The sequence below is a fragment of the Hemicordylus capensis genome, chromosome 5 (assembly GCF_027244095.1).
Source record: "Hemicordylus capensis ecotype Gifberg chromosome 5, rHemCap1.1.pri, whole genome shotgun sequence".
NCBI lineage: Eukaryota > Metazoa > Chordata > Lepidosauria > Squamata > Cordylidae > Hemicordylus > Hemicordylus capensis.
In genome coordinates this window covers 226,064,001-226,078,609 of record NC_069661.1, presented here as the reverse complement: position 1 = coordinate 226,078,609, position 14,609 = coordinate 226,064,001, and the positions used below count along the sequence as shown (strand labels likewise).

General features: G+C 45.4%; 2 protein-coding genes across 4 annotated transcripts in view; one reads left to right on the top strand and one right to left on the bottom strand.

Moving 5' to 3' along the window:
- Positions 1-2,357: 2,357 nt before the first annotated feature.
- On the bottom strand, positions 2,358-5,955 carry LOC128327660 (protein brawnin). 2 transcript variants are annotated; one of them, XM_053256719.1, is made up of 3 exons: positions 5,083-5,955; positions 3,224-3,350; positions 2,358-2,540 (listed from the first exon to the last, which is right to left on the bottom strand). In XM_053256719.1, the coding sequence occupies exons 2-3, from the start codon at positions 3,329-3,331 to the stop codon at positions 2,445-2,447; spliced, it is 204 nt and encodes a 67-aa protein (XP_053112694.1). In that variant the 5' UTR covers positions 3,332-3,350; positions 5,083-5,955; the 3' UTR covers positions 2,358-2,444. The 2 variants fall into 2 exon arrangements, with proteins under 2 accessions (XP_053112694.1, XP_053112695.1); XM_053256720.1 differs by having other exon boundaries at positions 5,182-5,955.
- The window catches only part of TDG (thymine DNA glycosylase), a 23,359-nt gene continuing 14,522 nt past the window's right edge, over positions 5,773-14,609 (top strand). The window contains exons 1-2 of one of the 2 annotated variants that reach the window (XM_053256714.1): positions 5,773-5,851; positions 12,975-13,117. In XM_053256714.1, coding sequence (XP_053112689.1) covers positions 13,024-13,117 — 94 coding nt within the window. In that variant the 5' untranslated portion in view covers positions 5,773-5,851; positions 12,975-13,023. Of the gene's footprint in view, positions 5,852-5,886; positions 6,042-12,974; positions 13,118-14,609 lie in introns of those variants that run through there. The other variant, XM_053256713.1, reaches the window with a different exon arrangement.

Genomic DNA, 14,609 nt, shown 5'->3' with positions numbered 1-14,609 from the left:
GAAGTCTTGGAGGGGAGGCTGAGCTAGGCAGGGCCAGATGCTCTGTGTGGGTTCAGCTTGTATCTATGATTATGCTTCCTCTTGTACAAGCCCAAAGCTTGATTTGTTTCACTGTGTGCAATGCAGTGCAAAATGTAACAACTCCTTCCATGAGTAGTAGATACTGCATGTGAAAGTAACCTCACAGAGCAGCAAGAGAAATAGGTCACCTTGTAAACCCCATATTATTCCTAAGCTTTATTACATGTCCCCACTAGTCTCCCAAATGTTTGTATGAAGAAAGGTGCAAAATTGATAATCTGTAGATCTCTGTTAACTGCAGTAGCCATCAAGGCCTTTGCCTCTTAAAGTAGTGTTCTGGGACTAAAACTTTACTCAGGGTCGTGTTTCAACACACAGTCCTCAGCCTTATGGCACAATTGGTTTTAGAAAACAAGTTATAAAACAGATTTGAATCTTGAATGGCTCCTGGGTTACTCTTCCCACTGCTGTCAAAGCTGGTGGTGTTGGTCATAGCTCTGCAGACACTCTAGAGAAGTTGATAATGGAGAATTAAAAGCAGCTCATCTGCCACTTACTCTCTTCCATGGAAAAGTGGAAGAGCCAGAATGGAAGAGAGGCAACTAAGGAATCTCCATTTCTTTCTCTGCAGTTGTGGAACAAAGTGGTCTGTGGTCTGGGAACAGGTTTGGCTTTTGCCTTCCCCAACATAGCAACTTCTTTAAACAGTGGCAATTTACAAATGTCTTGTGGCATTATTTTTGATTCAGAACATTGTACATTGAGTGCCTATATACCCTTTCCTATAAGCTCTTATTTGATACAAGGCTGACCACACTACCATGCCCAAAACTAGGTGAATGAGTCAATGGTGGGGGGACAAATCTGAATATGCTTTGAATAACCTATACAGAAATGGAAGACTCCAGTTCTCTTAGCTGTGAAGGAGCTGGAAGACCAGTGTCATTGTAAGACCAGGGAGCTAGTGGCAGCCCCACATCAACCCTTGGTGTAGCCCCTTGTTTGTTGGGCCTGTGCAAAGCTTCAGCCAAAACTAAATACCCTCCCACATGGAACCCTGTGGACGTATAGTCTTTCGCTTCACTTTCCACATAGATTTCTAGGGCTCCATCTCTTTTAAAGGGCCCTCCCAGCACTGAGAAATACAGTACTGTATGGGCATCAACACAAGTGTTCTCACCAAGGTGTACACACAAGTTTTTTTTATGATCAGTTAATTCTAGATCATGCTCTGACTGAATCAGGAAGGCCCCTCTCTGAATGCATGAGTATACATACACTGCCTTGATACCCACCCAGAACAAAACTCATTCCACACACAGATGAAAAAAATTAGAGCATTGATCAACACCGTGGGAAATGGCTCTCACTGAAGATTTTTTGCCAAAGTGGTCCCCACTTGTAAAATAGTGAAAATCAGTGCTGTAGAGGAACCTAGAAGACTAAACTACTTCATTGAAAAGGATAAGGTTAGATGTGGTGCTCTCATAAGAGTAGAGTGCAACTATAGCCTGTTCTTGGTACCAAGTCTCTCACCTGAGCAGGTGGTATCTGGAGCAGGACATTCTGCATTGGCCATAATGTATAAGGAAACTCCAAGGGGTATAGACTACTAATGGTTCTTTTTTAAATGAATCTTATTCAGAAGCTGAGCAGCAACAACCAGAAAGCTACAGCATCAGTGTTACATGTTCAGCTACGGCAAAACATTTCATATCAGCTGCAGCTTCTGAATAGTCTTCAAGGTCACCATACTGAGTGCATTTATCCATCTGCAGGGTTGTTAAGGCATGGGTGAGAGCAGCACAATCCCTTCTCTTTTGGAAATGATGCAGCAGATGTAACCAATTAAAGACATCTGTGGGTATTAAGAAGCATGTTGAATTGCCCTTGTACAGAAGCTACTTACAAAAGACACATTTTAAAATGACTACTTCATAAAGCAAGGAAGTTCTTGTATTAGCTGTATGGTGAGATATCCACCTCTTTAATTTGGCATTGGAAACCCAGATTGAGTCAAGATCAACAGTCATTGACATGGCAGGCCCTGGAAATCTTCTTTGGGTTCCAGGAGCCAGCCCAAAAATTCAGGAGCCAGAAAATGGTGCTGAGGGGATGGGGAGGAATAAATGAGCTCTTCTGTGTTACTTGTCAAGGGGATAGAGACAGGGTTGCCTGGGACAAATTTTTTTTATTAAAGAGCTCTCTCTGAATATCCTCATCTATGCATCACTGTTAAACAGGCACCGTACCTCCCTTGTATCTGAGATGTGTCAAGCCCTAGCATTTGGCTTCACCAGTATTCCATGATTCCCACATCACAAAAGCCTGCAAAGTTGGCAAGAAACAGTATTCAAGATTTATGGGCAATTATAAATAAAATTAAGGAACAGTTTATGGATGGAGTGACATTCTTCACGTGGTCACTGCTGTGAAGGCTGAACTGGATGATTTCTTTTTTTGAGACCTAAAAGTTCAGTTCTGAGTTCTCCAGGTTTGGGAGGAACTTCAGGTATGGTCTATAAGAACAAAAGAAAAGAAAACGGCCCAGTAATATCAACAACCGGATCCACAATCCTTATGATTTGCATTTAAAGCTACAGTACTATGCACACAGAGTGGAAACTCTTAATAGGAAGTGCCACGTCCAGAGCTATTGTACTCTTAAGTATGATGTGATTTAGGAGCAAAGCAACATACAGTGGCTTTTTGAACTGAAATGTTATGAAGTTATGTTTGGTTAAACTGATATTTACTGTGACCCTTTCATAATAATAAGTTTCACTGCACCATACATGTATATGTAGCAATGGCAATCTTTATTTATAAATATTTCTATCCCACCCCTCCACTACTAATAGTACAGTACACTACTGCTCAGAGCAGCTCACAACTTTAATAAAATAGATGCAGTGTAAAATATTAATAAAGAAGTTAAAAGATCAGGCTAAAACCACAATTCCTTTTTTAAAAAAATCTAATTAAAAGTTAATAAAAAGCTAAAAATGAGAACTATAAAAACTAATCTTTAAATTCTGGTATAGTATAAAAATTATACTATAATGTTTAAGTTATAGTGCTATACTCTGCACACTTATTTGGGAGTAAGCTCCACTCTGCTCAGAAGAGTGTTTTGCATAAACATGCATGCCATGGGGAAGAAAACAACACCTGGGGTGGGGGGAGGAGAACCACCACTTACAAGATCAGGCCTGTAATATCGATGGACAACTTCTGCACCAGCAAGCATGGACAACATGCTTGCAGTGAACATTTTCAGGTAGCGAGGCCAAGATACTCCTGCAGGCATGGCAAAGTGGAGCTAGCAGCTGGAATTCAAGGAAGAAATGAAGAAAACCAAGAAGTTCTGTTAAGAATTAAATCTCCCACTTGCCTTTCACTATAATTTTAATTAATAATTACAACCTTCAAATTCATGCACTTTTTTATATGCAGGGTACAGTAAAACAGTAGTCACCATCTGTAAAAACAGGGTGCATAGTTGGAGGGTAGCATGAGATGACATTATTATAAAACACACCATTGAAATGTCACTATGGGGCACTACAACTGTACTAAGTTTGATCCAATGTGGTCCCAGCACTGCAAACACACACAGCCATCATCTCGAAATGGGTTCTGGAATTCATTTACGGGCTACCGGGGATTAATGTCCTCTATAATCTGAAGATGTATACCATGGTTGGTGCAAATCGGTTAGGCGGTTCACAAGCTAGCCCACTTCCACCTCAAAATTTCACTCATCTGCCATATTGAATTGGGGTGGATGATCATTGATGTCCTTACAAAATACACCACTGAGGTGTCTCTATGTGGCCCCACAACTGTCCCAAATCAGTCCAGGCATTGAGAAGTTATCAGGGACACATGCACACACAGAAAAGTGCTCTCATAAAACAACTTCCCATAAGGAAAGTAGATGGGGGTGGGGGAGTCATACTAGTTAAATAGTTTTCCATAGCAGGGAAGATGCCTGCCTGGAACCTTGGAAAGCCACTGCCAGTCTCAGTATACTAATAGTGAGCAAAATGCACCAATGGTCCAGCTTCCTATGTTCTTTCCAATAGGAGGCAAGGCCAGAGACATAATGCCACAGCCTGGCATTTCAGCAGAACCCCAGCTGTGATCCAACAATAAGAACACGAGACACATGGAAGGCAAGTGACCACAGTGCTCTGGCATGCACAAACATTATTTATACAACGTTTTAATTGTGAAGAGTATCTCAGAATCATTTTTCAATTTGCCATGACATCTTGGAAGCAGGCAAGGGCAACTTGCTCAGTTACCCAGGGAATCCCCAGCACAGGTGGACATGCAGAGATTTAGGATTGCTTGCTTGGATCTTAGAAATCCCAGAGCCCTGAAGAACTGACAAGTCTTGGGACACCTCAAAAGCAAACAAGTTGTTTGTGGATAGTGTAAGTGGGCCATCATCTCTTTCCCGGAGCCAGAGGCCACTTTCCAGATGCTTCAATAGAAGAGGGGTCGGGTCAGTGTAAAAGATGCCACAATAAACTTGTTGGTTTCCATAGTGGCACAAGACTTTGCTGTTTTTGCTGCAAAAGACTAACACGCCTCACCCGCAGTTTACAGGACTAAAAACCTAGCGCTATTTCTCTGGAACCTGAAACCAATGGGACCTATTTCGAGTAAATATTGTTAGGATCGGGTTGCAAAACACCCGGAAAGGGTGGGTGGAAGACAACATTCGGAAATCACGTAATTAAGCCATTTTCTGGTTTATCTCGTCAGGGGACATCCTACTCTTTAGTATATTATTTATCACAGCCACTGTGTAAGGCAACGTCTGCAGTTTTTATCACCCGTGTGTGTGTGTATAGAGAGAGAGAGAGAGAGAGAGAGATCAAACAAATCAAAGTCAAACAAAACAAAGCACATGTCTTGCTCAGCAGGGATTGCAGTATATGCATCTAGAGGACGCTACGCTTCCTTCCACACAGCCCAATTATTCCACGTTTTAAAAAAAATCAGTTATAGTTTCCTCATAAAGTTGGTTCCTAACAGCTTCCCACTTGCCTGCATTAATTGCCGATCATGCAGTACTAACATTGGCTCTGTACTAAGTGGAGCAAAAGCACAGCTCAAAAAAATCCCATGGCAAAGCTACGTTTTTACCTTGACTCCGGAATCTGAAAGCATCATAGAGCTAGAAAGAAGATGAGCGTCACACAGTTTAAGCTTCCGGGAAACATTTAAGCCCGCCCCCGACCATGATTCTTTAAGCGTGACGTCGCTCTGGGCATGACATCTCTATTGTGCGAAAACCACCTATACTTTGCACTAGGGCGTTAGAGTGGAAAACCAAAAGTAGTTCCGTTTTAGACCAGAAGAATAACGATTCTGCGGTGGCCTTTTTATATATGAAAATATCGATAGTGCAGATCTGCAAATACAAAGCACTTTATTGCATTTTAGAATAAATAAATCCCACTCCTCTCTATCTCTTTTGATTTTAACTCCATTCAAAACAGGAATTGGATTTTTATGAATGAATGTCCTTTCCTCCTTTTCCGTTCACACCAGGAATCTTGGTATGCCTTTTCCCCGTCTTGGATCTAAAAAACAAAGCAGTGTAGCGGCTATCACACGAGCCCACAGCTTCCCACTCTAATGCCTCTTCACCCTCCCCGTGCCGCTTCCCCTCGTTGCCCATTTCTCTTCTCTCCCGAGTGGGCCGCCGCCAGCGCCGCCCGATTGGCTGCCTTCGCCCACGTGTTTGTCGTGGCTGCCGCTAGGCTGACCAGGCCGCGGCGTGCGGTGGTGAACAAGAGAAACGCCGCAGAAGGTAGCGGGGAGGGAAGGCGGGCGAGGGGGCTGGGCTGTTGGTGGGGGGCGCCGAGCTGGGGGCTGGGCCTGGCGGGGATGGGCTGGCGCTGGCTGGCTGGCGATTGCGCGAGGCCTTCCCTGGCTGACTGAGCGGGCGTTAGGAACCCCCAGTGCTGCTTGGCGATGGAAGCCGAAGAGCCGGGCACCAGGTACCATGCGCGCGGGGAAGAGCGTGCTGGGGCAGGCCAAGATCCGGCTGGGAAGTGGGCTCAGCCAGCTCCGCCGTGACTCCGTCCTGTCTGCGGAACACAAAAGAGCTCGCAGGCCGTGGCGGGGGGGGAACGTTTTGCGTGTGAACAGGGCCTGCTGTGTGTAAATATGCAGCCGTCTCGTAGTCTGGAGCCGCCACGGGCTCCGGGTTCCCTGGGACGCTGTTTGTGAGGCTTGCTGCTTGTCTGGCCAGGAAGCGGGCAGGGTGGTCTGCTGCGCGGACAGACCCGTGGGCGGTGAGACGGAGCGGGGATGCTGGCGATGGGGTGTCCCTCTAAGGCTGGTGGAGGGCGGCTCAGTTCACGCCGGTGCAGCTTTTGGCTCCCGTATATTGGCGCCTGGCTTAAAGAGAACTTGGTCTGTTCGTTCAGGCTGCATCGATTTGGATCATGCGAGGGGGTGGAAAGGGGTCCCTCAAGGAGAAAAGCGCATCGCCTTTGCGTGTTGCTGCGCCCCAGGTGTCGCCTTAGAAAAGGCACTTCCCGTGCTGTCTCGCAGGGGAGAGAAAGTGTTTGTAACAGCACTTCTTAACATTGCCTTGGCTGTCCTATGATTGATTGGTTTTAAGCCGTGTCGGGTGGGGTGGGGTGTGTGTGTTTTGCTTAAAGCCAGAATATAAGTACTGTACTGGAAACATGAGACATACAAAAATAATATAACCTCTTGGGACATCAGCTTGGTTTCTCTTGATTTGGGAGTATCTCTTCTCAATTGGTGGAATGACTAATAGTACACCTGATTAAACGAAATGTGTGGATCCATAGCGCTGAAAGTGGAAGTCTGCTTGCACAGTGGGGCTTTCTCCCCACTCACCCCCAAGTTGTCCTCTGAGTGCCCCAAAAGGTTTCTCCTGAGATGGGGGGGGAGATGCCAGAGATGAAGTGCATATATATAAGTATTTATGTGTGTGCAAACAAAAACTTAATTTACATAAGAACCAGCATGGTATAGTGGTTAGAGTGCTGGACTAGAACCGGGGAGACCCGAGTTCAAATCCCCATTCAGCCATGAAACTAGCTGGGTGACTCTGGGCCAGTCACTTCTCTCTCAACCTAACCTACTTCACAGGGTTGTTGTGAGGAGAAACCTAAGTATGTAGTACACCGCTCTGCGCTCCTTGGAGGAAGAACGGGATATAAAATATAAATGTAAATAATAAAATTGAATGTTGGTGATGTAAATATATATATACACAGAGAAAGAGAGACAACATGACTACAGCCATTTAAGAGCATGACACAGCAAATATTTATCTATCTAATATATATTTCTCCTAGGTGTGCCTGGGGAAAATGCATCCCGGCAGCCCAGCTGATTGGCTGGGCTGCGGAGGCACCTGATTGGCTGGCACACCCAGGAGGAGGAGAATTGGCCGGCCCACACTGGTGGGCCTGCCGCAGACTCTAGCGAGCGAGAGAGGCGCGCTGGGGGGAGAGACAGAGCGAGCGAGAGAGGCGTGCTGGGGGGAGAGACAGAGCGAGCGAGAGAGGCGCGCTGGGGGGAGAGACAGAGCGAGCGAGAGAGGCGCACGGGGGGGAGAGACAGAGCGAGCGAGAGAGGCGCGCGGGGGGGAGAGACAGAGCGAGCGAGAGAGGCGCGCGGGGGGGAGAGACAGAGCGAGCGAGAGAGGCGCGCGGGGGGGAGAGACAGAGCGAGCGAGAGAGGCGCGCGGGGGGGAGAGACAGAGCGAGCGAGAGAGGCGCGCGGGGGGGAGAGACAGAGCGAGCGAGAGAGGCGCGCGGGGGGAGAGACAGAGCGAGCGAGAGAGGCGCGCGGGGGGAGAGACAGAGCGAGCGAGAGAGGCGCGCGGGGGGGGAGAGACAGAGCGAGCGAGAGAGGCGCGCGGGGGGAGAGACAGAGCGAGCGAGAGAGGCGCGCGGGGGGAGAGACAGAGCGAGCGAGAGAGGCGCGCGGGGGGGAGAGACAGAGCGAGCGAGAGAGGCGCGCGGGGGGAGAGACAGAGCGAGCGAGAGAGGCGCGCGGGGGAGACAGACAGCGCGAGCGAGAGAGGAGCAGGGGGGAGAGGAGCGGGGGAGACAGACAGCGCGAGCAAGAGAGGCGGTGTCGGGGGGATACAGACAGTGCGAGCGAGAGAGGCTGTGGGAGGACCAGCCAAACAAATTCTCCCAACTAACTCCAAAAAGGAAGTGAACAACCGCACAGATGCTCTGTGCGGGTTCAGCTAGTTAACAATATGACAAGTTTGGTAACATAACTTGTTAAAAGAATCTCAGCCAGGGTTGTCATAAACCTCCAAGGTGATAAGCTTCCTTTCTGGACTGTATTACAGCAGACTGCAGGTGGGGACTTGTAGATGGAATACTTATTTTTTATTATTTATTTATTTTAACCACATGACAATGTCTTAGATTGAGGCCAGACTAAAGCCATGTTCCTTATATGAGCCTGCTCAGCATTTAAGATCCGAATGGTGCAGCAGGGAAATGACTTGCCTAGGGAGCAATAGGTTGCTGGTTTGAATCCCCCGCTGGTATGTTTCCAACCTATATTGGGCAGCAGCAGTATAGGAAGATGCTGAAAGGTATCATCTCGGACTGCGCGGGAGGAGGCAATGGTAAATTCCTCCAGTATTCTACCAAAGACAACCACAGGGCTCTGTGGTTGCCAGGAGCCAACACCGACTGGATGGCACACTTTACTTTTCAGTTACCCTATCCTTGGTCCTGTCCTTATGTGATAATAGATGGGAAGATCCTTTTCAGTGTTAGCGCCCAGATTGTGGAGTACCTTCTATGGAGATCCACCTGGCCCCATCTCTTGAAAATCTCTTTGCTTTGGCTTGCTTTTCACTGATGATGATTTTAATTGTGATCTACTGTCTAAAATTGTGTTTTAGACACAAACAGATGTTCAAAAATTAGTAATAATAAACCTTCTCTCTAACACTTGCTTTTCCATGTGCAGAGGGTTTTTTAAAATAGAGAGCATTCAACAACATGAGCCCCCACCTGTAGTATGAAGTGGTAGAGTAACTAGAGGGGATTGTTTCTAATGGTATGTATTCAAAGACATGTAATGTGCATGTTTTGCATCCTAGTATACCTTCAAATAGATGTTTCCAAATAGTTCTTTCAGTTCACGTGGATTCTAATCTGCCTCAATGATTTTGAGTCTAGAAAATTCCCTTGAACATGTTGGTCCATGTTTTTTGCCCACTTCTCCTGCAAATTGCTGCCCGGAGATGTTGCCTTTTGATATGAAGGTACTAGGCCAGTTACTGTTTTCTCCACTATGCTGCATCTACAGGGGGGCACTCTGCTTCCATGATTTTAAAGTACCCAACTAGATCAGTGTGATCTGATCAATGGAGGCACCTCATTTGGGACAGAGGGGGCATTGCCATCCTCCTTGCCGGTCCCCCATTCTTTCACCAAACATGTCATCTCCTCCTCTCTTTTTGTCGGTCTCTCTTACTTGAATGTAGCCTTGAATTTCTGCTGCTTGCTAGTAGATGGCACTGGCTCTTGGTCATTTTCTAGAATTCCTTTGAAAAGCCATTTCCTCCCTCTTAGGGTGTTCAGTGGGATCCATTGCCCCCAAATGGAGTAATTACCATATTTAGTCACTACCCAGATTGCATATTGAGTGCCCCAGCGCCGATCTAGATGTGCCTTTCTTTTCTTTTCTTCCCCCCCCCAAGGGTGTGCAGGGGCTAGCCCTGTCCCCAACCAATCAGAAGTCAGAATAGCTTACAGGAACCTATTCTGACCTATCCTATCCAAACACATCCAGCTCAGTAATCTGATTTCCCAGGGTCCTTCTAGGCAGGCTGAGTAGAACTTTTGGAGATCTTCATGCAAAATGGGCACACCTAGTCTACAAGCAAATATAATTCAATTAGGAGCCCTGGCTATCTTTCTCCAGCCTCCACTTTTCCAGAAGGAAGCCAGCCCTTTTTTCTCACTTAGCACCTTGACCAAGCCTTCAGGAGGCATTGGATTTTTCCAACATTTTCTGGAAGCTCTCATCTTTCCTTCCCCCCTTTTAAGCCTATTTTCCAGTAGGCTTATGAGATCACCCAACAGTGTGTGTGTGTCCCGTCCGTCTGTCCCTATCAACTTTGCAATGCCTGGACCAATATGAACCAAATGGGGTACAGTTGTAGGGACATCTCCATGGCATAGTTTGTGATGATGCCAACCACCTTAATCCAAAATGGTGGACGTTTAAGGCACAAGAGGGCTAACTTGTGGGCCACCTAACCGATTTGAACCAAATTTGGTACAGTTGTCGTGAGTGACACACAGGGACACCTCAACAGCATGATTTGTGATGTCATCCACCCCAATTCAAGATGGCAGATGCATGAACATTTGAGGTGCAAGCGGGAGAACTTGAGAATTACCTAAGCAATTTGGACGAAATTTAGTCCAGTTGTAAGAATAGTGAAGGGAACGTAGGCAGATTAGTTCTTACTAGAACAACTTGTTTTAAATGCTACTGGCAAATCTTGGCAACATTCAGGGATCTAGAGAATGAGGGGGAAAGTGGGAGATATGGTAGACTGGCACTTTCTCTGGGTAGTTTTTTTTTTTACTAACAAGCAAGCAGCCCCCTGCCCTCGCTCTTGTTCTGGGACTTTAAGCAAGGCCTCTTGAGAGCACCCTTATTTTTCTCTTACTCTTGCACCTTTCTTGAGGGGGAAACATAGGGACATAGGAAGCTGCCAAATACTCAGTCAGACCCAGCGGCTTCTCCAAGGTTGCAGGCATGAATCTCTCTCAAAAAGAGAGGGATGGGGTTTTGGCTTCCAAATAAAACAAGGCCTTTTAACCAAAATTACTAATTGGACAACTTCAAATTTCTTTTTGAAATATGTGTGTCTTTTATGCAGAGATATTTGTTTTTATTTTTTAAGGATTCTGAGATTATTGCCTTCTCTTAATGGGATTAGGACAACCTAATGGGCACAGGTTGGAAACAGTCCAGAATAGTCAAGTAGTTCCACTTCTCTATAGCTCTTGTGCCAGTTTTTGTTTGCTGTTGGTTGGTTATTTGGTGTGTGTGACCTTTTTTCTTTTTCTGTGTTAGTAGTATTAAAAGCATAAATTCCTCAGCATAAGCTCTTTGGACAGGTTTGTGATTTATATGGTTTAATTTTCAAATCTGACAAAGGATTCTCTCAAATGTTACATAGGATGCAGCCAATTCTATACAGTTTATTCCAAGTAAAGCCTTAATGAACTCATTGGGGCTTACTTCCAAGTGACTGTTGTGTGCATAGGATTGCAGCCCAAGGATGTATCCCAGGAATGTTTACAGGTGAAACTCGGAAAATTAGAATATTGAAGAATAGAACAATATCTGACCTCTGAAAAGTATACAGTGTACTGTGCTTGATTGGCCAGCAAACTCGCCTGACCTGACCCCATAGAGAATCTATGGGGCATTGCCAAGAGAAGGATGAGAGACATGAGACCAAACAATGCAGAAGAGCTGAAGGCCGCTATTGAAGCATCCTGGTCTTCTATAACACCTCATCAGTGCCACAGGCTGATAGCATCCATGCCACGCTGCATTGAGGCAGTAATTGCTGCAAAAGGGGCCCAAACCAAGTACTGAATACATATGCATGCTTATACTTTTCAGAGGTCCGATATTGTTCTATTCTACAATCCTTGTCTTCTTGGTTCCATGTAATATTCTAATTTTCTGGGATTGTGGATTTGGGGTTTTCATGAGCTGTACGCCATGATCATCACAATTATAACAAATTAAGGCTTGACTTATCTCGCTTTGCATGTAATGCGTCTGTCTCATATATCAGTTTCACCTTTTAATTTGCATTACTGAAATTAATGGACTTTTGCACGATATTCTAATTTTCTGAGTTTCACCTGTATATTGTGGGAGAGGGAGAGGGAGAAATAAGGCTTGTTTAAAGAAAAAAAGTACTATATGTGCATATTTGTGAGAAGAAAGGAAACTAGTAGACTCTTTGTGGCCAAATACATTGTGGTATTTTCAAGCAGTGTGAAATGTGTATGTGTGCAGGTGCTACCTGGAAATAAGTGCTCAAAACTCCAATCCCTCCCTACTTCAGTTGATTCTGAGCCTAGTCCTGCACAGGGTGAGGAGGAGAGGGCTGAGATTGCAAGGAGGGGGAGAAATGGAGGCAGTGCTGATAGAGGAAAGGATGGAGCTACTGGGGGGAAGCATTGCTATTTTCCACAGACACCTACAATTAACCACTCTAAGGACAGGATTCCTTTGCTTAAACAAGGGGTTAATTTAGCACTAAATAGCCAGCTGCCAAGTGCTGTTGTGAATGATGGAGATCATGGTTGAGATAAGTAAACAACTTTACAAATGGAGAAAACTATGGCCTGATTCTTTCTAACCTAGGGTTGGGCCTGCCTGTTATTAGCCCCACCCACCCCCAGCAGCAGTCACCAATGGATCTGATGTATATTTTGCTGGATCCGTTGACTCTTTTCTCCTGATTTATTGAAAGAGAACTGATCCAGAGTAATAGCCAGCCTTTGGGTGTGTTGTCCTCACAGATCACTAATGTGTGTAAAAATGGCAGCTCCGCACATCATTTGCGTGAATGTGTTTTAGAGCGGACATTGGGAATCGACCCTATTACCACTTCAATAATATTTAAACAAAAAAAGGAAAGTTAATTGAATGACTATTAACTAATTGTTATATGATTGTGAGCTTGCATCTTATCACTTTGTGGGAGGAAGATTGTATGAACAGGGTTATGTAATATATATTGGGGTAGTGTTACTAAATATCATCCAGAGAAATTCTGCTGATTCACCCTTGAAAATACACATCAGATTGCATGAACATTATTTACAATGTGAAATAGTAGTAACTTTTACATCTTCTTTCTTTTAAAGATACTACACTCCTCTTCAGCCAGCATTTTATCCGTTCTCATTCCATGAAATGATGCCTGTGACTCCAAACATGGAGGAGATGAATGAACAGGAAGCTCTTCAGGGGGTTTTGGATCCAGATTTTGTCCAGGAACCTGTTCAAGGTATCTTTATCAAAAAATAATAGTATCAGTTTAATAATATGAATTAGTAAAATTTTTAATGTAGAAGATGATTGGACATTGGCTTTGGAAATAATGAACATTGTGCAACGTCACTTGAGCAGCTTTAAGTTGCAGCGGATCAGGGCTGCTTTGCAACTGCATGGGTAGAGTTTAGACCCTTGCAGCAGCACAGGCGGTACTCAGCCACCCATGTTATGCTGTGCTGCAAGTCCGCAAGTATTTTAAGTTAATTGAGACCAATTAATCTTTTCTTGCAGACCTGTGACTAAAGCAAACTTTGTGAACCAGTGCCTGGAACTATATTTCTGTGTTTCCTACAGTATTTTTCATAGGATACATTCTTCAAGTATATTGAAAAGTCACATATGTATCAAGTCACACAGGAATTCTGGAAGAGGTACTGATTCCCAGAGGCTCATTTTGTCAGGCTGAAAAAGTAACTTACATCTATTAGGTGATTTTACTGGCGCAATAGCCCCAGTATAGTTAAGCTGGAGGGTGTTTTCACGTTCCACCATTATAAGCCCTGAACATTCTATTGCTTAAAAAATCAAAACCATTTGTCCAATCTGCCTGGCCATCTGCACACATTCACTAGGTGACAAGAGAAATCTCCCCTGCAAATTTGGTGAAGATTGGTTGGGAAATGAGATGGGAGGCTCTGTGCGGGGTCAGCAGGAGGTGGGGGGAGGGCAGGAGAGAGTGGGGCAGGGGTTGAGGTGGGGGAGTTTTAACTCTGTTAATGTTTTAATTGGTCTTATATTGTGAACTGCCCAGGGACTTTTTTGTACGGGGCAGTATATAGATGTGCTAAATAAATAAATAAAATGGTTCAGATAGAGCAGTTTAAAGTATTTCTCTCTTGAGCAGGGGTTTAAAGGATTGGTGACATATTTTTGGACTGAGGAAGTGCTGTTTAAATTATTTTGTAGTCCATTTGCATAGTTTCAGCCTTTAGATTGCATGCCAAAAAGCGCCTTATCCCCCTGGGACCCAGTTGATTGTTGTTTTGCAACTGATCCTCAAAGTTGGATGTCAAGAGGTAGAAACATGCATTTTTAGTGCTTACAGAGTCTGTGCAATAGCAAGTTTGAAGTTAAAGTGCCCACAGTGCTGCCCACAATAAACATGACAGCTGACCCACTGCTCTGACCCTGCTGCCATCACTCCTGGCCGCTGCTCATGGGCGTAGCTAGGGGAGAGGGAGCCGGTGTTTGCCCCTCTGGCAGCCCCTTGGTGTGAGGTGGGCGGGGCCCCCCTCAGGAGCTGGGGGGCAGGTTCTTTGAACCCATCTGCTCAATTATAGCTACACCCCTGCTCACTGCTACTCCGGCCCTACTGCCCACCGCCATGCTCCCACTCACCCAGTGTTCCAGACCAGCTGCCCAGGGCTCAGATGGTTTCTGTACTTATGCGGAAATATGCTGCTCCGACCTGCTGCTCCAGCACGTGCCCCTCACCCATTTGGGCG

Coding starts and splice junctions, on each gene's coding strand:
- LOC128327660 (XM_053256719.1), bottom strand. CDS start 3,331: ATGCCTGCAGGAGTATCTTGGCCTCGCTACCTGAAAATGTTCACTGCA. Junction 2,541..3,223: donor GATATTACAGGCCTGATCTT/GTAAGTGGTGGT, acceptor TTGTTCTTATAG/ACCATACCTGAAGTTCCTCC.